At 39.0% G+C, this 22,198-nt stretch overlaps 1 protein-coding gene and 1 long non-coding RNA gene across 3 annotated transcripts; one reads left to right on the top strand and one right to left on the bottom strand.

Moving 5' to 3' along the window:
- LOC124289697 lies at nucleotides 1-21,385 on the top strand. Its single transcript, XR_006901735.1, has 3 exons — nucleotides 1-160; nucleotides 10,620-10,625; nucleotides 21,375-21,385. It is a non-coding gene; the product is annotated as an uncharacterized LOC124289697 (long non-coding RNA).
- Nucleotides 1,720-5,641, bottom strand: LOC124289696. 2 transcript variants are annotated; one of them, XM_046726324.1, is made up of 4 exons: nucleotides 5,491-5,641; nucleotides 4,905-5,013; nucleotides 3,276-3,920; nucleotides 1,720-2,282 (listed from the first exon to the last, which is right to left on the bottom strand). In XM_046726324.1, the coding sequence occupies exons 3-4, from the start codon at nucleotides 3,772-3,774 to the stop codon at nucleotides 1,786-1,788; spliced, it is 996 nt and encodes a 331-aa protein (XP_046582280.1). In that variant the 5' UTR covers nucleotides 3,775-3,920; nucleotides 4,905-5,013; nucleotides 5,491-5,641; the 3' UTR covers nucleotides 1,720-1,785. The 2 variants fall into 2 exon arrangements, with proteins under 2 accessions (XP_046582280.1, XP_046582279.1); XM_046726323.1 differs by lacking the exon at nucleotides 4,905-5,013.
- Nucleotides 21,386-22,198: the final 813 nt, after the last annotated feature.

Raw genomic sequence — 22,198 nt, 5'->3', positions numbered from 1 at the left:
GGGAGGTGTATCTTCACAAATACAGCAGAAAAAGAAGCCTTCACATCCAATGTGGTATTTCACATGCCGTCCGGTCTGTTGTTAGCAGTGTCTAATCAAGCATACCCCTTTGCTCGGATATGCTTCACCGCCTTTGTAGAAGTTGCAGTACTTTGGACATGTAGGTACATATAGTACATTTAAGGCGTCCCAGTCCAGTTAAGGCACCAAAAATGTCTCACTACCAAATTCCATCACTGGTCATCCTCATACATTAGAAATTTCTGACAGTGTCCCCTTAATGCCTCAGTGTGTAGTATTTCAGCTTCCCAGACATGAAATAAGGGCTGTGCATCAATCCCAGAAGCTGCTTAGATGTAAATAATAAATAACTGACCCTTGTGGGAATGTAATATTATGGGTCTGAATTCACATTTTATTGACATAAGAGTGTTCGGAGATCTTAAAAATTATCTCCCCTGTTTACCCAAATAATACATTGTGTCTTTTCTCTAACCCAGTAACCTATAAATTACTGCAGAGAAGCTCTGTTTTAGCTGATATTGTCAAATACTGTTAATTGTAATTAAAAAATATTCAGTTTAGGGCAGGGTAAATCCAATAAATTTCCAAAGTTATGTGGATTTTTTCACTTTGTTCCCTCTGAACTGGCTTATACATGAAGTTGGTAAGTGTAACAGCCCCTCAAAACAATACACAGTCAATAGTTTTGAATTTCTGGAAGTATTTCAAAGTCTTAGCTTGATGAATCAATAGATTCAAGTGTAAGTTCTTATCATGCTGTGGTCTAAAAGTGATTTCATCTGTTGAAAGGGTCATTTGCCTTGGATCGACTAACAGGCGGCAGGGTACTGTGGTCAGTGTTTCAGACTGCTAGGCATAATCCAACCCCCTCACTTATTACATTCTGGCAAAGTTCATCATCCAGCCTTACATATGTCAGGATGTTAAAGCTGCTTAATGTTAAACCTGTCCAATTTCTGGCCTGAATTCAATGATTTTTTGTCGCTCAAAAATATAGTTTGGGTTGATGTGATCAAGGCAGTCCCAGTCATGTATGCATGGAATTAACCCATGTCCCCTTTTGTGAAATAAGAGTAAACCCCATGGTATATGTAAGGATTTAAAACTTTCTATTAATGCAGAAGCGCATTTTGTATAGCTTCCTTGGAAATAATAGACATGATATAACTCTTTACAGCCTACTGCTCTTGACGACGTCGCTTGAATTTACGAATCTCATTTTCTTGTTACAATGTAGAAAATATAAGATTTCACGGCAGGATTTTCCGTTACGAAATGATTAAGCTGGTTTTAGTGATGATGAATACTTTCTCTCGGAAACGGGACATTTTCATTGTATTTTTAATATATGCTTGAAGATAAAGGTGTTAGACCTACTTGTGAATTTGGTCAAAACAAAAGTCTTTACAATCACTAGAATGTCGCCACGTCCAGTGAGATTTGTTTTCACTGATAAACGATATGTTACTCCTGACAAACGGCAATTAAAACAGACGGCATTTTGTGGTTACTTCGGGTGCCAAAGAGTAGATTGTACGAGCGACTCTTTTAGTTTGTTATATTACCTCCCTTAGACCGTCGTATTTGTGAGCCAAAGGTTTTGATTGTGAATGCATGATCTGATACGTTCGTATGGTTTTTGCGGCACCGTCACGATTCTCTGGAGTCGTACGGAATAAAACCACGACTAAAAAGTTCATTTTGAATGTTTTATTGAAAATGAATAATATCAGAAATAAAAACTCATTGTGCTACAGTATCTCAGTTAAACGAAGGGAACGGGTACGTCATTGCTGGTGTCGGGTTCAACACCATAGCGGCACGCTCTGAGTTCTTTCCCTTTGTTGGTTCTACCGGCTGGTTACATTTGCAGGGTTTAACTCCAGTTCCGTGGGAGTGTCTACATTCGCATCCTCCATCGGACATTGGACCTGCTCTCTTCTTTGTCTGTCTGTCTGAAGTGATTTCCGACTGATTTTGATTCCCCCTATCACGGACCTCACTGTCCAGGGAAGACGTGGATCCTTGACCAGAGTCCTCATATTCAGGGGCGCACTCTTTGTCATGCATGTCTATATCTACCGTGACTTCCGGTTCCGGTTCTCTCGCAGGCGCGCTGAGTTCATGGTTGCCAAGAAGTTTCGCGTTGTCGGTTAGGTTCCTTCTGCGTTTGAACAGACGGCGTAGACAGTTTTTTGATTGCCAAAATATACTGAGAGAAAGCAGAACCCAGCCAAAGATACATCCAATTCTCCAATCTGAAACATAGAGGCATAACTGAATCGGGTGAGATAAATTCTCCACAACACAACTCATTCTCAAGGTTTATGATGCGTATTATTTGTGCATTACATGCAACACATCATGGACCACATGTCCTCCCGTTTAAACAGCTACATATATCTTCGCAGATATCTAATATATTTAGAATTTCATACGATTTGTTGTATTTTGTAAACACCTTCAAACATATAACAAAACATGAAGACGACGAGAAACCATAACGTGTTGTCATAACAAATGGTGCATAAATCGGGAGTAGCGGCAGTCTAAGTAAACTTACGCTCAGTATTATTCGTAACACTGCTATTACTGAGTCTAACAAAAACCTAGTAGAAGGTCGCGTCAGCTAACCTTTTGGACTGACCAATCAGAACACAGCTTACCAAATCGCGAAAGGTAACATTCGCACATACCGTTTGAACATTTACCTCAAAAACCCGAAAGATTCCGAATGCTATTTCCCGAACGATCGCTTCCGAGTGATACACGCAGTGAGTAAACAGTCGCTGAACATAGCGTTTTTGTCAATATTCAAGGATGTCATCTTGCAGAAATATAAGCTAATAGTAACCATGTCATTAGAAACCCCTAAGCGTATATACTGTAGGTCAAATATCTGTGTTTTATGCGGATTTTCGTTTGTTGATAGATCAGTGTCAGCGACCAGGGAAGAGAAAATCCAAAAAACGTTTTGTAAGTCCCGCCGAACCCTAACAAGTAGTCGTTGTCTGATTGGTTAAATCCGTTCGGCCGTCTCGCGTTTGATTGGACGGTCGTAGGTCGCTCAAAGGTTGGCTGACGCGACCTTCTACTAGGTTTTGTTAGACTCAGTATAGCACTGTACCGAATAATACTGAGCGTAAGTTTAGACTGGGGGTAGCGACAATATATGTTACAGTCTCTAACCTGACCGCTAACATCCTTCTTTACATGACTACCACCCTAGTCACTGGCATTCAGTATCGTACCTGCAATTACGTTCTGGAGATACTTTATCCTCTCGGAGTGGATTTCACTGTTCCCGTACATCGACTCCTTCGGTGACTTCGTTTCGTTCTTAAGCACAGCAATTTCGTTTGCGAACTTTCGATTTTCCTTTTGCGAAATTGCAGCTTTTTGCTGTGAGTCTTTGATTTGTGCATTGAGTTGTGTATTTTCAGAATGTGTTTTGTTCAGATCTCCGCTACACTGCAATGTCTGTGTTCTGAGATTCTCGTTTGTTCCGTTTAATTCCGATAATCTCCTTTTCAACTCCACCTCAGCGCAGTAAGCGCCGCAGTCAGCGGGCATGGTGGCCTGGCCACATTCGCTCTCCCTGTCCGAGCAGTGGAAACATCTCTCTCGTTCCTCCACACAGTACTGTCGCCCTGCTACACAGTGATCCCGGTAACACGTAAACCCGTGTGTGATTCCAGTATGCATAGAAAATACAACGAAACATGTCACGTATAACACCAGCCGCACCATCTTGGGACGCAATATCTATTCTGTGGTGCCCAAATTGAAGTTGATATTTTCTTGTGTTCTAGCATGAAGTAGTTCCGATCTCTTCTAAAAGTGTGTAGTCAACATGACCGGCGCTACCTCTCATCAGGTGTCGACACGAGATCTTTCTGTGGAATGGGAAACGGGTGTAAAGTGAACTACATTTTATATGTTGTAAAGAGCCAGGAGGGGAACCCCACTTCTAAAAATAACCAGCAATCTATTTATAAGGCTTACGACGAGCCAAGAAATCCTGTCACGTTGATAAAGTTGTTGTGTAAGCGCTTGCTCCGCTTCATGATTAAAGCTTAAATCATCAGATGAGTTTTAGTGCATCCTAAACAACCATGAAAAGATGCTTCACACGCGCAGTAATAGGTCATTACTAAAGGCTCTTTTGTAGTTGAAAAGGATTTAGATTATCACTTCCATCACGTCAGGGGCCAATCATTTGGTTATTGAAAATAGTTTTATTATCTAAATATATTTACCACATGCTTATGTTGGAAAAAGGAATTAAACCCCAAGACATTAAAAAAGACATAAATGATTTCAAAACTAATACAATATCATATGTAATATTTTGTAATATATATTAGTTTAGGAATATGTTTGAAGTCCAAGTTCACGGGCTGTGATGATGATGGATTATATAAAATATTTGTACAATATACGATATATGCATAGAAACACAATAACTCACTCTCTCAGGTGGCCCCAGTGTGGGTAGTGTGATGGAAGGCATATGGAATACAATGTATACAACATAATTCTTGCAGTTGCAGTTTAACAGAAATTCTGCCTATGCTCAGCACACAATGATATCAGCAATCAGATGCTACCGGTGTGTCAGCCCCGTGCAATAATTTTGTTTCCGGTTTAATATAGCAGTCAAGAGACCGTCAGATCATTTACAAAGGGTTAAATAATATTTATCATATAATTATTAATTTATTAATAATAAGATAAATATTGTTTAATTGGAGGAGAGATCCACATAGTATTTCACACATATTATATGATAAAGAGATTATACAATTTGTACTCAAATATGTATTCACGCAACGGAAATAACCTCAGAGGATGATATTTATTGATAGACCAAAACATACTTCCACGGGTGATAGCGCCTGTGTATAGTGGACGAAAAGGGGCTTCGCTGTATCAACTTCCAATGACGGCCGTCAGAAAGCGATGTCCTCACTCTGCCACAATACCTACCTATGAGATGAAAAGATATTTTCTAGGAGATATCGCCATAACGGTATTGCTTCAAAAGTGCTTTGGAAAGCATTGCACATCTGCGTACTGTATAAACCATGTTAATTCTGATCCTTCCAATACCCGGTTGTCATGGTGTCGTAACACACGTTACTGGACTCTTTGTCACTAAGATCAGGGCTAGGATTGATCTTCAGTAACCCATGCTTGTCGTAAGAGGCGATTAACGGGACCGGGTGGTTTGGCTCGCTGACTTGGTTGACACATGTCATCGTATCCCAATTGCGTAGATCGATGCTCATGCCGTTGATCACTGGATTGTCTGGTCCAGACTAAATTATTTACAGACCACCGCCATATAGTTGGAATATTGCTGAATGCAGCGTAAAACTAAACTCACTCACTCTCTCTCACTTTGACTATAGTTTACCATTTACACTCAAGCCCTTGTGCATGTACTGTTTACGAATTTCTTACCTAGTACATGTCTTGGTTTTCAACAATTCTCCACTTGTAACTTGACAATGGGTTCTTGCCAGTGGGTAATGAGTACCTTTGTCATAGTACGTAGCGCATACCTGTCCACATCATGAAGAGTGACTCATACCTGTGCTTGCTTGATCTAAATACTGAATAGGCCAGTGGCGCACCTCAATCAATTTATATCGCCAGCGAAGTCTCCGCGCCTCAATCCATTTATATGGCCAGAGAAGTCTCCGCGCCTCAATCCATTTATATCGCCAGAGAAGTCTCCGGGAAAACCCCAACGGAGTTGTTATTGCATATCATAGGTGAGGTGAGGTTGAACGTCGTACTTGTGGATATTTCGCTCATATGACGACCTGCATGCGTGTGTATGTGCGGCTGCTTGTTCTAGCTCAGTCTTAAGCTGGTTTTATAGTGCTAGCTCACTGAGATACCATGCCGCAGTAAAGCATGACTACACCACTCAGACACATACAGACTCCGAGCCGACCAGTCCTTGTTGTACCCATTAATGCCGAGCGCCAGGCAGGGACCAACAAGTACCATATTTTAACCAGTCTTTTCGTATGAGGCGGTCGGGGATCGAACTCGCGACCTTCCGCTCTCGGGGCGGACGCTCTAACAACTACACCACGGAGGCGGTTCGCATGTTAGCATGTCATAAGTTTCTGATTGTTTTCAGATTATGTATATGACGTAGTTATGTTACATATACTGTGACAAAAGGTATTGGATATTCCTTTGTGAGTTGATATTATTTAGAAACCAATTTGTATAATTGTATATGGATTTAGAAATAATTATTCCATTCACACCATGTTTTGAATTACGTGCAAACATGCCAGTTCCGTTCAAGCATTTTTCATGTTGTGAACGTGAATATGGTCCCGGTAACTAATTGAAAAGTGTAGTGAAACGTGTCGGTGTGTTTCTGTACATTTCAATGATAAAAATCTGACTGAGAGTCGTTCTGATATTGTTTTAGACTCAAACGTGTTTATATGCGGCGTCAGTCACATCAGGAACGCGACGTACAATTGGCATGTTGGAAGTTGGAACAAGACAGGGCATTTTGGCACAAACTCTGAATGTTTCACAACCAGTAACTAGCGGATTACAACTGTCAACCACAATACCGACTCACAGATTACGTTAAAGGCAGACGTCGATCTTAGTTGACCAAAGGCCACAAATGGCGCACAAGACCGTTTCATCAGACCCACTGTGTTACGAAACTGTGATCAGAGGGCCACTCTAATTGGAGATGAGTTTCAGAGCTACAGGTGTTTGACTGAGCGGGCAGCCAATTCGTACACATGCAACAGAAGATGAAAGAAACAAACCATGAAACCACGTGTTATCCCATAACTGCAAGACGTCATGGTGTCAGAAACGGCCTCCCTCGACCAATCGTCGTTGGGCAAACGTTTTGTTTTCGGATGAATCAAGGTTTCCTTGAAAGAGGTAACAGAGCGTGTCGAAGACGGAATGAACGTTGTCATTCCCTTAAGATCAGACAGAATGACCGTGTTATGGTGGCTCAGTAAAGGAGAGGGGTGGGAAAACTGTGACTGGCAAAGTACGGACTTATCACTGGTCGGTACTACCATTACAACGTCCTGGAGCCACACGTGGTGCGCGCCAACATGGACGTCGTTTTGGATTTCAGGATGACAACGCAAGAGCAAGAATTTTTTTACTGAATACCTCAACAGGACAACATAACCACCTTACCATGGCCCGCACTCAGTAAAAACTTGTCACCCACGCCTGGGGTATCCTTAGACGGCGCGTACGTCTGTGGTGTCCTTAACCTACAATGGTCTTAAGTGCACAGTAATCATAAATAAACATGAGTGGGCGGAGCTTATGTGACCGTCACACGTGTTTCGTAGGCACTACTTCTCACTTGAACACGAAAGTGTCTCTACTTCTACTGAGTCGTGTAAAGTTGAATAGCGTGCAGTGACAATCAACAACCTACAGTTTCTTCATGAACCATTCTCAGCGAAACTCGACGTAAAAGGCTACATGTATATGTCGGTTATAAATCGTAGTTGTTGCGACATTTGCACCCACGTGTATGCTTTGTGTGTGTGTGCGCGCGCGTGCTTGCGTGTGCATGTGTGTGTTTGTTTCAGGGCGACGTAGCTGTCATGTTTTCTCTTTAATCATTCTGGACATTTTAGAACTTTACAACGACCTTTCTACTGGCCAATGTGATATCGTCCTCTGCTGGTTGCCGGGTCACGTCGGCATAGCAGGTCACACAAAAGCCGATGCTGCAGCTAAAGCAGCTCTTGACAAGCCCTTATCTCCACTGCTGAACTAGTACAGTGATTTCAAACCCACTATCAAAAGCTATACTCGGGACCACATGCAAAAGAGGTGGGACACTCAAGTAGGAAGAAATGAACTGAAGCCAACAATTGGTTATACCTACTTGGGTTGTCAGTCAAGACGTGATGAGGTAATGTTACGAGGATGTCGTATTGGCCACAGTCGGTTTACACATGACTATCTGCTGAAAACGGATGGGGATGGACCCCCCATGTGTGTCTCTTGCGATGAGGTGTTCACCATCAAGCATATTCTGCTTGACTGTGTGGACTTATCGTCTGCAAGGGACTCACACTATGATGCAACAAATCTGAAAGATCTGTTCTCCCGCGTGCGCGCTCATCTGATAGTGAACTACCTGAGGGAAGTTGATCCGTATCATAAATTGTAACTGTGTAATGTGACTAACAAATTGCCTGCCTGTAAATTTAGTGCTATGCCTTTTTTTGTCTTTAAATGACAATGTAATGAATATATGTTTTTGAAATAAAACTCATTTTGACTCTGTACTTACAATGTTTATTAATGCAGACTTGTTCTCGTCACTATATGGCTGAACTAATGCCGATGTGACGTAAAGCCCAACTCAACTCAACTAATACCCATTGATACGAAGGAGGCGAACGTGTTGGAATAAATCTATTATTACGTTCGAGTGAGATGCCCTTCATTATCTTATATGCCCAACTATTTAACGCTTCTTTTCTTCTGAACACTCATGCTCAGGTAACACTTCACATAAACGGGATATCATTCATGGTATACAAACCAGTGAAGATCCGGGTTACAATTGATCTTCAGTAACCAATGCTTATCGTAAGAGGCGACTAACGGGATCCTGTGGTCAGGCTCTCTGACTTGGTTTACACTTGTCATCGTATCCCAATGGCGTAGAACGATGCTCATGATATTGATCACTGGATTGTCTAGTCCAGATTCGATTATTTACAGGCCGCCGCCACATAGTTGGGATATTGCTGATTGCGGCGTTAACCAACAAATAAACCAAACCAATCAGGGTATACAATGTGTCACAAAACAGTCACGTCTAGACCACATCATTCTGTGTCGGTTCAGTTACACTTTCAAGGTCGTCGACACAATATCAGCTCTGTAGCACTTTATATACACACCGGCTAATCCTTAAAGGCACATTCTACAACAAGGAGCAGCATCTGTGTGAAAAAGGTAATCATTAATTACTAGACTGACCGAGATCGTACATTTGAAGCGCAAGGCGGTGACAATACTCTACTTGTGTGACGTGAATGAAAACTTGCCAACTTCTTAAATTATCACTGCGAAAACCGTCATGCTTCGAAATAGACATTGGGCATGCCCAAGGCGCACCTAACGACTATCTGGCTGACAGGTGTACCTGACCTTGACCCTATCCTGTATTAATGATATTGTGTCTGAAAAGTAAATGTCACTGACTTCCTACTGGTAAACCTAATGTAAATGTGTTTGTGTTTGTTTATAGTGTTTGCCTACTGACAAAGCACGCCCGCGTTTTATCATGGATACCCAGCTATGACACAGTAAACTGTTTCTGAGCCAGCAGAGTACACTTGTACACTTCAAACACATGACTGCTCATGTGTACCCACGTTATGTACCAGATGATACGTGTTGAAGAAAACGTGTGAAACCCATTCTTTGTGCTCCCCACCACGATATGGGGAAACTATTGCTAGGAGCTAACTATGATCACTCACACAACCACCTACTCGCTCACTCACATATTCACATTGGAGTTATGGCCATTGCGATTTCCGTGTCTAAACTATCAAGGGGTGTCTAGACCTAGTGACGTTTCTCAAACGCCACTATGTTTTCTTCATCTAATATTGTTGCCTATATCTATCAGAGACGTACTGATAGTGGCTCAATGCCACCAGAGACTGTTGACGTACGAATTTGTAATAAATTATCCAATTTTGAGCCTTTCTCCCCACAAGAAGTTGAGAAGATCATACTTTCATCAAAGAAAACAACTTGTTCCTTGGATCCTATTCCCACATCGATGTTGATGGTTTATTTGGATGAACTTCTTCCTTTCATTACTAATTTGGTGAATTTGAATATATCCTATGGAGTTTTTCCAGACTCTCTCAAATCTGCTATTGTGAAGCCTCTTCTCACGAAAAGCGATTTAGAACCTAACTATCTGAGAAACTATAGGCCTGTGTCAAATCTTTCATTTATCTCCAAAATCATCGAAAAGGCTGTGAATATAAGACTTAAAGATCATCTCACAGAAAATGGACTTATGGATGAGTTTCAGTCTGCCTACCGTGATAACCATAGTACAGAAACTGTTGTTGCGAGTCATGAATGAGCTCAGAAATCGAGTTGATGATGGGAATATTGCTTTTTTAACACTCTTAGATTTTTCCGCAGCGTTTGACACTGTGGACCATAAGCTACTACTCTCAAGACTTCAGCTGGAGATGGGAATTACAGATGTTGTGCTTGCCTGGATTGCGTCATACCTGTGTAATAGATCACAAACCGTCGTGATCAATCAAGAAGAGTCTAAATGTTTCTTACTATCGTGTAGAGTACCTCAAGGATCTGTGCTGGGTCCTGTGCTGTTTGTGCTTTATACAACTATTCTTGATTATTATTATTAATGAGCACCATAACTGCCCCAGTATCATACAGGAATCGAAATATTACCTGGATTGAAAATTACCACTAGACGAGGAGCACAACACCTCTTTCTGTCTCAGAATGCAAACATCTAAACTTAAGACGAGATGGAGGCGGTAGGGTAGCTTGTGGTTAAAGCGTTCGCTCATCTTGCGGAAGGGCCGAGTTCGATTCCCCACATGGGTGCAGCCCATTTCTGATGCCCACCGCCGTGATAGGTTAACGTGAAATATACTACTCAAAACAAGTTAAGGGTCACAACAGGATGACCTTTAAATGTCAGAGGGTCATAGAGCTTAGTGCCAGATTATACATTTTATGACAACTTTTCGGTAGCTGCACTAATTGCTGCGGAGAGATAAGCTACGTATTTTCGGCTGGGAAAAACATGGCTGATAAACGCTCGCTAATAGTCTGGCAAGAGTGGTCTCCCTTTGTGCATCAAGAGAGACTGTCCATCCATTCCCTCAAGTACACTTAGACAATAGCACATCAACCTGCTTGCGCGTTCAGTTTGTTTATAGTGTGTGCATGATTCATTTAGGAAATTAAAACCGGCAGCATAACATTTCCATCTATATTCCTGCCCATCTAAATGCCAAGGCAAGGCGTCTAGTTGTAAGGCAAAGAGCGTGATAACCTACTTTTGCTTGTAATGATCGACCTGTTCTGACAGTCAGTACTGGTTTTGGCATTGGTATTTGGTCAGTAAACCTGATCTATCATTTGGTCAGGGTGTGCTAAACTGAAACTGTCCATGGTCATAGGAAACAGAGAAGTTTAAAAAGCCTTAGATTCATTTTCAGCTTCCTTACTTTAAGCCAAAGAAAGTTACTGATTGGTCCTGTTGTAGTGAGTGAATATTTCTCAACACCACATCAACAGTTTTGCAGCAATGCGTGGCCTATGTTGTACTTGACATAGTAGTAGTAGTAGTAGTAGTAGTAGACTTATAGTAGTAATAATCATTTGTCATCAACATCACAATATATTGCATGTTAAAATCATTTTTATGCTCCGCCCAGCATACAGCTACACACAATGTTAATTTCTATTCATGACATGAAAGTAATGTGCTCCTTCTGTACATCACAGATACAGAACTATCTTCTGTCTCCACACACCCAAAAAAAATCACAACCATTACCCACTGAACCTACCATATATTAAGGGACCATTCATAACCTATGGCAACGAGGGGTGATGATTTTTATGGGGAAGCATGTACAATGTGAATTACACCCCCACCCCCACCCAATTTATGTACAAAGTAAGTGACCCCCCTGCATGTCATGTACAAAGTCAATGACACTCCCCCTTGTACATGTGTGCTAAATTGATGATCTGCCCTACCTCCCCAGAACAAAATGGGTGACCACCGCCATAAAGTATGGCCAGTACTTAAGGTACATAACTCTCCAGCACACTTTCTGGCATTAGACAAATGGTCTCCTCTACACTCATAAATAACCAGATAACACCAACGCAAGACTGTTGCAGTTTTATTTCACTGAAGCAATAAAATAATTTCAAGGAACATCATATCATATCCTGTTATCTTTAAAAACAGTTTATTAATAAGAGTAACATGATCGAAAATTGCGAGTGAATGCCCTCTATATCTTCCTGAATACCAACATGGCATGGATGTACAACAACATAGGCACTGAGCATATAACATTCTTGGAGAGGCCCAGAGATTTCTGTCAGAGTCAGAATGTTCTTTCAGAAAGTTTTTCAAAACATACAAAATGACAAGAATTATTTTTTAACCCACATGTTGCATATATCTGTCAGAAAGTCCAACATGGCCAGTTTGTCTGTTTGGGGGTAATTTTGATGCCAAATTAGATTTCATAAAATAGAACCCAGCCTGTCAAAATGCATATGGTAACAGTTGGTCCAGCCGTAACTTAAATTCTTTTATGGACACAAACTTCATCAACCTTGAAATACTGCCGTTTTTAAAATCAGTTTGATTTGTGTGTAAAGCTGATGTAAAAGCTGACCAGCCCAAACTATAATTACTCATGAACTTAAAGACAAACCTTATCACCCTAAAAATATGGCTACCCTCTTCACATTTTGTGTTATTTGTAAGTGAATAGAATTTTAAAGGCTACAATGACCTCACTTCAAACTTGCCTCTTGGCAAAATGTCCACATTATCAGTGTATGAAATAAGCCAAAAACTCAGCCCGACATCTGGGCTGGTAACTTCAAAAACTTACCAGCCCAGAAGAGATTTAACAGGTCCTTCTTAAATACTAAATAGACAGTGCCAGTGGACATGTTATCTGAAATTTTTTCCCCCTGTCCATCGGGCTGGCTAGCTGTAAAATTAGACCATCCGGCAGAAATCTAGCCCGTCTCGGCCGGTCGGCCGGGCCTTATTTCATACGCTGACATTATGATGAAAACACAGGAAACAGAAGAGGAAAAACTCATGGCTACTGCATTAATAATTACAGGGACATGAATAAAGTGTATAAATTAACAGGCAGAAGTAATCCTTTTTAGCCTCTGTGTAAGGAGTTTGTTACATGTATATTATTTACATATTGTTCTAGTCCAAAACTGTAGCTGACCTGTATACACAGTCAACAATTTCAAATGTTTTGATAGCAACAATTATCTTAATGTATAAATACTGAGAACTAAACTGACACTTACATTCTATCGATATGTACAAGATATGAAATGAAGAAAGATTTAGCTGGCAGCAACAATTAGAATTAGCTTCGAACATATATAAACAAATTCTGTAGTCATCAATGCTAGCAACAACTAGAAGTTTCCTCATATATTTCAGTTTTTAAGGGAAGATGTTTACTGTGAGTTCAATTTGACGATGCTTTTAGCAATATTCCAGCAATATCATGGCATGGGACCCAGAAATGGGCTTCACACATTGTACCCATGTGGGGAATTGAACACAGGTCTTCGGACATGTGAGTGAATGCTTTAACCACTAGGCCACCCCACCACCTGGGATGTTTACAGATACTGTCAGACACTGGACATGCAGGCTATAAGGTAATTCAATTGACACATGTGAGCTGAATGTATACAACAATCTTAAAACTAATGATTGTTAACTATAAGTCTTTTGTAATGGCCTGGAAGATGAGAATATTATTGCACAGACACTAGACGTGTTGATTGAAACAATGATAATGTCACATTGTAGATTGATTGTATATTATCAGTTACTAGTATAATATAATCCCAATACAATCACTGGCAGAAATTGGTTGCCTGGCAACATATTATATATAATCCCAATACAATCACTGGCAGAAATTGGTTGCCTGGCAAAATATTCAATAACATTTAACAATTATTTCATTTCACACCCAGGACAGACATCTAAGGGAGACAAATCACTGAGTACATAGTATTCTTGAGTAGATACAATCATAATCATGATAATATGTGACCAATTGAACTGGGGTTTTCTTCATGTTTTTCTTTTTAATTTTCAACATGTAGAAACAACATATACAAGACAATTTCATCATTCAAACACAATTTACATTTGTGGCACTGAATGGTATCCATATGCCACTGATTGCTTTCACCCATGTCCATTGCAATAACTGATCATATTAGTTGAGAGACATACATGGCATCAGCAGTTGAGACACTTCCCCTGTTTAAGGACATCCCCCTTAGACATATTCCACCACATCATTCTGGGGATATCACGAATGGGATTCACACATTGTACCAATGAATCTCACACATTACTGGTCTGATAGAAATAATACACAAAATACCAGTCATTATATTTTTCCAAACTTAATTAAAATAGAAAAAAATTATACTTGCCCTCATGCAACTGATTAATAGAAGGTAAAGGATGTTTCATCTCTGCATATCATTTAAACATGATTAATAACATCACTGTATTATTACAAGTACAGAGGCAGTGATTATTCATTCAGAATAATCATATTATCTGAATAGTCAAAGAGGAACTCTTTTCTTGATAAAGGCAAATATGGCATGTTTTGCTTCATAATATGTGAAAATGATCTATAAAAATGTGATATGAGCTGTGCATGAGCTAGAGTAAAGAGGTGATTAACTGAAAAACATTTTTTCACTAATTTTTCTTTTTCTGTCTGTATTGAAAAAATAAGACATAAAATGTTTGAATTGTTATCATCTTCTTGCAAATCAGTCATGGGTTAACTTTTCAATGGTTGGTTTTGTCTGGTAACAATTGATGTCAAGACTGTCAGTCTTTCAAGCATGTAACTTTGCCACTATGACCGTTAAGCATTTATAAATATTTTTCAGAATACTGGTAACCCCTAAGTCATAACAGACATGGCTCACAAGATAAACTACATTATTCAAAAAGTCATATAAAATTATAAGGTGATGGACAACAAAATGTTACGTTACTGTATGTGGAGAAATTTTCAAACAGTATGTAGCTGTGGTCAGAAGTCTCATGTGGTTATTAGCTGAAACACAACACCTTAAATACAGGCAATATATCAATTACAATGAGAAATATATAATAGCAACAAACAAAAATCACAACAAAATATAACAACGAAAACATAATAGGTGATTACAAAATAAGGACTGCAGGTTACTAATCCAGCAGTCTAAGTAAACTTAGCCTCAGTATTATTTGTTACACTACTATACTCAGTATAGCAGTGTAACGAATAATACTGAGGCTAAATTTACTTAGACTGACTAATCCAGCATTACGAAACACACACACACACTTAGAATTACTGACTTATTATTATTTTCCTAAATGCATATTCACCTATTTAGACAACTGCTAGAAATTTTAAAAGGAGTCTGAAATCGTTTTATAAAACAGAAAGACATTTTCATTCAACATGGCTCTCAACCTGCAATTAAGGGGAGGTAACTCTAACGGACTTTTCACCCAAACACTTCTGTTCATGTGTGATCAATTAAATTCTTGTTTTCAAAATTACTTTGCCAACATACCAAGAGAAATAATAATAATCTTGGTTGATCTGAGGTTTATTTCTAACAAAATATAAAATCCACTGTTTCCTGAACAAAAGCTCTCGACAGTAAAAACAAAAGAGAAACAAATAAATATCAACAACAAAACTAACTATACCAACCCTTCAACAACAGAAAGAGCAGTCAGACATATATTTAGGGAAGGTTTATTTTATGCGGCGGCACCATGCAGTCAGATATACATGTGGTTAAATAGAAATAATGTCAGAACTTGGAGGTAGTTTAATGTCATGAAATTTTCTTTTCAACATGACTCCAAAGTGTAGCAAATGAGGATAATACCAGAAATTAAGGAAAAGATACCTCCTAAATGAATCAAATAGACATTCTAGCAAGCCATTTTACAATTGAAGAGGAGTCAAATCTGCAACTCAGTTGTATTATCTATCCCCTGGCCTCTTATTAACTACTTGGTTCAAATTGGTGACTTTGTGGTCATCGTAAATTTGATGAACATTTAGAATTTTAAGATTTCATTTATTCTCAGTATTGGTGGTTGAGTGAAAATACAAAGTGTTTGATTCTTCAACGTTTTTTAAATGACATGGACCTCCTTTAATTTTGATCTATAGCTCTGAAATTTAATCAAGAATAAATAAAATATTCTCAAAAAGTTGATTTCATATGACTTTTCTGAATTTATTGATCAGTGGATCAAATAACAAACTAATGAGTTTCACTTTATGCTGCTGTTTGCAATATTCCAGCAATATGACCGCAGGGAACATTGAGACATGTGGGAATATACCCAGACCACTAGGTTACCCCCTTAAGCAGGCCAGAATAAACAAGAGAAAAATGTTGATGTGGCCGAGCAGGACTGATTGCTTCATAATTGCTTTTTATACCAATGAACATAACTAATGAGAACATTTTTGATGTTATCATATAATTCCCTAAACTCATACCACAATAAAAAATCTTAATTACATAAATAAGATTAAATAAGATAAATCTTCATTACATAAACATTATAAATAAAAGAAAATAATGAGCACTATGTGATGATGAGAACACATGATTATCTTTAATATACAATACAGATGTAAAAGAACAAACTATACCACAGGAACCATTACAAGGGCAAAGGGTTTACTAGGTTCCTACAGGATTTAAACCATGGAACATCAGATCCTTGGTGCGGTGTAAGGGAGGTAACTTTTCAGAAAGAATGGTACTGCATGAGATAATTAGGATTAGTGAATAGTTTCTGAAAGGCAATTTATATATTTAGTCAATTTATATATTTAATCAGTACTTAGTTTCAAATCAGCAAGTTTTAAGAGCCATAAATCTTATCCCACCATGTTGCTGATTGTTAACGTGAAGCTGGTTGGAGGCATGTATCGCTGGAGAAACCCGTTAATACATGTGCAGCCCTATCAACTAAGGATCCCAATCCTTGTAGATACTAGATTGACAAATACGAGATACGACAACACATGGTTACAAAAATTACATGCAAACAAAGGGAAATCCAAGCACAGGTATTGGCGTAAAATAGATTCATGGTACAAGATTAATATCATTGTGTGTAGCATAAATAAACTCTAGACACTGAGAAAATCTCTTGTCTGCAAGGCACCATTGTAGTATGTGACACTGTCAGTACACACTCAGTAAGAAATGCGCTATCACTGTGTTGAGTTAAGGGAATTCTGTAGGCACACATTTTGGTGCCATGTACCATACTTACTGGTCTCCTGGATGTGTTTAGATAAATAAAAATAGATGTGTACTGACCACTGACCAGATATCGCCATTCCTTTTCTAAGTTACATCTCAAATATTTGGAAATTTCAGTTTGCTGTCCCACTTCATTTCACTCTTTGAAGCTATGAACAAATGCTCCTTTATATCTGCATGAGAAAATGCTGCAGTCAATTTTTGATATAGTGCCAAAAAATTGAGAATACTGGGAGCAGAAACAGAACTGTGACTTACTGAAACAGTTAATACCATTTTCTTGTACAACCTGATCAATGAACCTCTGTAGTTTTAAAAATTTCATCTCTTATAATTTCTATTTTCACATTCACATTTATATTCATGATACTGAAATGAATTGTCTTATCAATGCATCATCTGTTAACAAAAATAAGTAAATATTTCTCAAATTCTATCTTCACATGTTCATAAATATGTAATTTTCTGACTAAAATTGATATTTTATACTTATCCTGACTCATGCTAATTATGCTTGTCTCCTTCCTCTTGCGAATGATAGTGGAACACTTGAAATCCCTTGAAGTTCCCTTTTAAAAAAGCGGACGTAAAATCACTCACCCAAGAGTAGCATCCCTTTCCTCCCTTTGGCACCCAAATGAACACATGATCGCCCATATTTGTCACTCTCTCCGTATGTAAGCCCGACACCCGGATTTACAGGGAAATCCAGAGTGCCATAAGAGGGGAGGTTGGGAGGGCTAACCTCATGAGTTAGGATAAGTATAAAATATCAATTTTAGTCAGAAAATTACATATTTTTCCTTATCCTGACTCATGCTAATTATGCTTGCAGAATCTGTCAGAAGCAGTGGTGGGTCAAGCCACATTCTGGATTCACTGGTTGTAGATTTACGTCCTGTATTACCCCCCCTTGGGAACTTATGACGGCACTGTTGAAGATTCTTTCAACTTCTCTCTGATGAGTCTGGGGGGACCACAACTTGTCAGATTTCTTCCGAAACTTCTCCTGACATTTTCGTGTGGATTTTAGATATACTAATATTCCATTAGTTATCTATTGCAACTCCATCTCTTGATGCGTGCATCAAGTGGAAATGCGACCCTTCTTCATGTACGAGTATGTCCTATACAAGTACAGGGTCTATCACTCATGCTAGTCTGTCCTAGACGTGTGCATGGACTTTAACCATTTGCTCTCCAGAGCGTTGGTTTTCACAAGTCACTCGATAAAAGGGGTGAGATTTTCTCAGCGCCTTTGTGGAACCGTTAGTTGTTGTGCTACAACAAGTGGCCCAAACTGGTGAATGCCTGAGACGTCTTCGGTGGCAATGTCTCTGAGGTAGTGGTTGGCAAACACCGTGTTCGATCTCCAAAAGCAGCCCTCCATTATAGTTGTAATCGGGCAGTTTCCATGCAGAGCAAGTCTCGACGTCAGGGCTCTGACTTCATGTGGATTGGAGGTTCGTGGAGGCTCAAGTCCTGCTGCTTTATAGGCCCTTAGTATAACAGCTCTCATCCAGATCGATGTTGTTGTCCGAGAGAGACTTCCGTGGGCGTCTCAGTGGATAAGGGGATGAATAGGCGCTTGAATTTTCGTCTCCTTATTTTGTCCTTTGTAGGTAGACTTTTAGTGCTCTGACAGGGCATAAGGATAGATCCTGTGTATCCTGTGGCCCAAGGACTGTAGAGAGTGCTGGGATGTGGAACTGTCTGTCAGGCTGGCCGGGCAGTTGGTTCTTGGCAATGAAATCCCATCTCAGTCCTAGATGTACGATGTCACGATGTGATGATTCAAATCGTGTTCGTTCGAAGTCCAGAGCATGTATTTCTGACGTTCCATAATCAACATCATCTGGTCTGTAAACTGTTGCATGAACAGTCCTGGGTTGAAGTTCAGCGTTGCCTGAAGAGACTGCTGCAGGGATGATGCATCTGATACTGAAGAGACGTCATCTAAGGCTTGCTGCCCTCGTGAAGAGTTGACGCTGCTGCTATCTCTGGTACCCGATGTCTGCGTTGAAAGGTCTTCTGTCAATGTCTGCGCTGATACCAATGTCGATGTAGCTGTAGAAGCAGGCTTCGTCTTCTTACTGACAATGGTGACTTCAGGTATGAGGATGGGTGGATAATCATAAGCATCTGCTTCTTCCGGAGGAACAATCTCGGCTGAGAAAGACCTCCTCTTCTGTGTCGAGCTGATCTTAGACTTTGCTGAAGTCTTCATGGTAGTAGCCTTCTTCTTCTGCGAAGATGAAGATTTGGCCTTCTTCATCTGCGATGAGGTCAGCTCAGTAGACGATCTCTTATGGCCTGCGGCATTCACCCCTGGTACATCGACCTGCTCCTGAGAAACGTTCAGCAATTCACTAGAATTATGAATATCTGCAGCTGTGGTTAACACACGGTTATCAGCTCAATCACTCAGTTTAGACATGACTTGTGAATACCTACGTACCCAATCCTTAGCACATCTATGGATGGAAAAAAGGTAATTAGTAAATTCAACAAAGGTTAAATTTACACAAAATTTATAGCGAGAGCTGAAAGAACATGAAACAGTGCAATTAGGACATAATAAATGAGGGTCAGCTGCAGACACTCGGTACCTACAACGAATACAAGTTTTCATGAAATGTAAACATGAAGAAAACACATGTGTAACAATGAAAAATTTAAATAAAAAATCCAACCATAATGTAGAATATAATCCTAAAAAACGTATACAGCAATAATTTTGATGTAAGGTCCGAAAATATAAAAGGATATGTGCCGTATAGGGACCCAGGTGCTCTCACAACTGTCCTCAAGGGCGAAGAAGGAGAGAGTGACAAATATGGGCGATCATGTGACCATTTGAGCGCCAAAGGGAGGAAAGGGACGCTACTCTTGGGTGAGTGATTTTACGTCTGCTTTTTCAAAAGGGGACTTCAAGGGATTTCAAGGTTTCCACTATCATTCTCAAGAGGAAGGAGACAAGCATAATTAGCATGAGTCAGGATAAGGAAAAATAACACAATTCACTGTGTAGTTAGTAATATCTCCAGGTTAAGTATGTCTGAAAAAGATGTTCCCATAGTTAGGCAATCAGATCTCTATTGGAGAAGTGACAGACATGAGCATCGCCCTGGTATTGTATGTTAGTCATGTAACACCCCATGTCCTTTCTGAAGCTATATTAGAATATTTCTGTATGTTTGATATTTCGAAACTAGATGATATTGCAGATAAAAAGTTTTCCCTCATCATGAAAAAAGAGCAAAAGTAAATATTTGCATGTCACAGATATCTGGTCATTAGCCAGATGACAAAATAAATATTTCTTTTGGCCAGACCAATTCTATTTCTTGTTTTTCGAATCCGCCGGTCTTGTTTTGTTTGAAGAAAAATAATAATTCTTTTTTTTTTAAATTCCAGCTCAAAAAATAAAATCCTAATGTTTTTAATGGCCAAAAGAGTGAACTTACAAAAATGTTTTTTTTAGATTGTTTTTTTTTTGCATTTGTCCCATATACACTTCATAAATTGCCAAAAGTAAAATATGTTTAATATTTAATAGGAATATTACTTTGACTGATGATTTTTTATTTTCCCTCCTGTCTTAGGTTTTCTGAGGACAAAAATCCGTAAAACAAGAAATATAAGTGGTCTGGCCTTGTCAGACTATACAAAATGAATAAGTAATTCCACTATTATGTAACTTACAAGTTAGAAATTTAAAAGTTTTGAATGTCAGTTTCAATCAGTGTCAGTTTCAACCAATACTCGCACACAGAATCAACATCCTGGTGTTACCCTGAACATGGCCTCTACATGTATTCTAGAAAATTTGTTTTTGTTGAAAACCAATCATATACTATGATTGCTCTGTATTGTATAATTTTAAAAATAGAATCATATCAGATGAGTGAATTTAGTCAGATAGCAACATATTTCGACTCTCCAGAAGATGCTGAACAACCACCAATCACCTACCATTAGATCAAGACATGAGGTGTTTCCATAACTCGTGTATTTGACTTCTTTCCGATTTATTGAAAACAAACAATTATTAACATTAAAAATAATCTATGAGCTTACAAAACTTCGACAGAAACAACAATGTTCATTTTTGACTAGAAATGAAGTGAAACACTATATGACTACTAGAACTGTTACCATGGTAACAGGAATATCTGTTACAACTTTTGGAAGAGAAAACAAGGAATTATACAAATAAAAAATAGGACCTACACAAAAACAACAATTGTACTACTTCACCTGTCAACTTACTGGACAAAATCCTTTACTTCAGTTAAAGGTGTCTGCTGTTAAAGGTATCTTCATCTCAGTTTTTTCACAATTTGACAAAAATAGATTGAAGAATCATAAACTAAGCATCAGATTGGCAAACTTGTTCCAAAAACATGTAATACACCCTTAAATAAATATTAACATAATGTTGCTTCTTTCTTGTGGTAGAATACCTTCTTATAACAGCTCTGATTTTACAGCATCATTGCCATGGTTACTTCACTGGATGGCACAACAATATCACAATGTTACAAATGGAACCTTATGGCAAATTCTTAAGGGAAATATCTAAAGAACAACTTTTGTCTTAATTAGAAAAAACAGCACACATCTATATCTTGAAATATTCTGATTTCTTCAAAGTTTTACCCATAAGCCATAAAGGATGTAAACAAAGTTAAACTACAATACTATTCTAAATTATTCATTTTTGAAAAACAGTAGAGATGATCCCATTGGATAATTGGTTGCATCATGCACAACATGTTTAATTCATTAATCCAGAATAAAATACACTTCAGCCCAAGTTACTGCAGGCACAGTTGGCGAGAGAGTGAGTTTAACACCTCTTAGTCTTACAGCAACATTGCTTCACAACCTGTAACCATGTCGGGCATGAACCCTGGCCTTCTGTGTGACAGTATCAGTGGGCGAGATAGAAGACATGTTCACTCATACAATACCACTTACATACCATATT

This window comes from Haliotis rubra, unplaced genomic scaffold (genome assembly GCF_003918875.1).
Source record: "Haliotis rubra isolate DU_JTF1 unplaced genomic scaffold, ASM391887v1 Scf447, whole genome shotgun sequence".
NCBI classification, from domain to species: Eukaryota; Metazoa; Mollusca; class Gastropoda; order Lepetellida; family Haliotidae; genus Haliotis; species Haliotis rubra.
The sequence above is the reverse complement of the archived record's forward strand: the minus strand, read 5'-3'. Positions and strand labels throughout refer to the sequence as shown.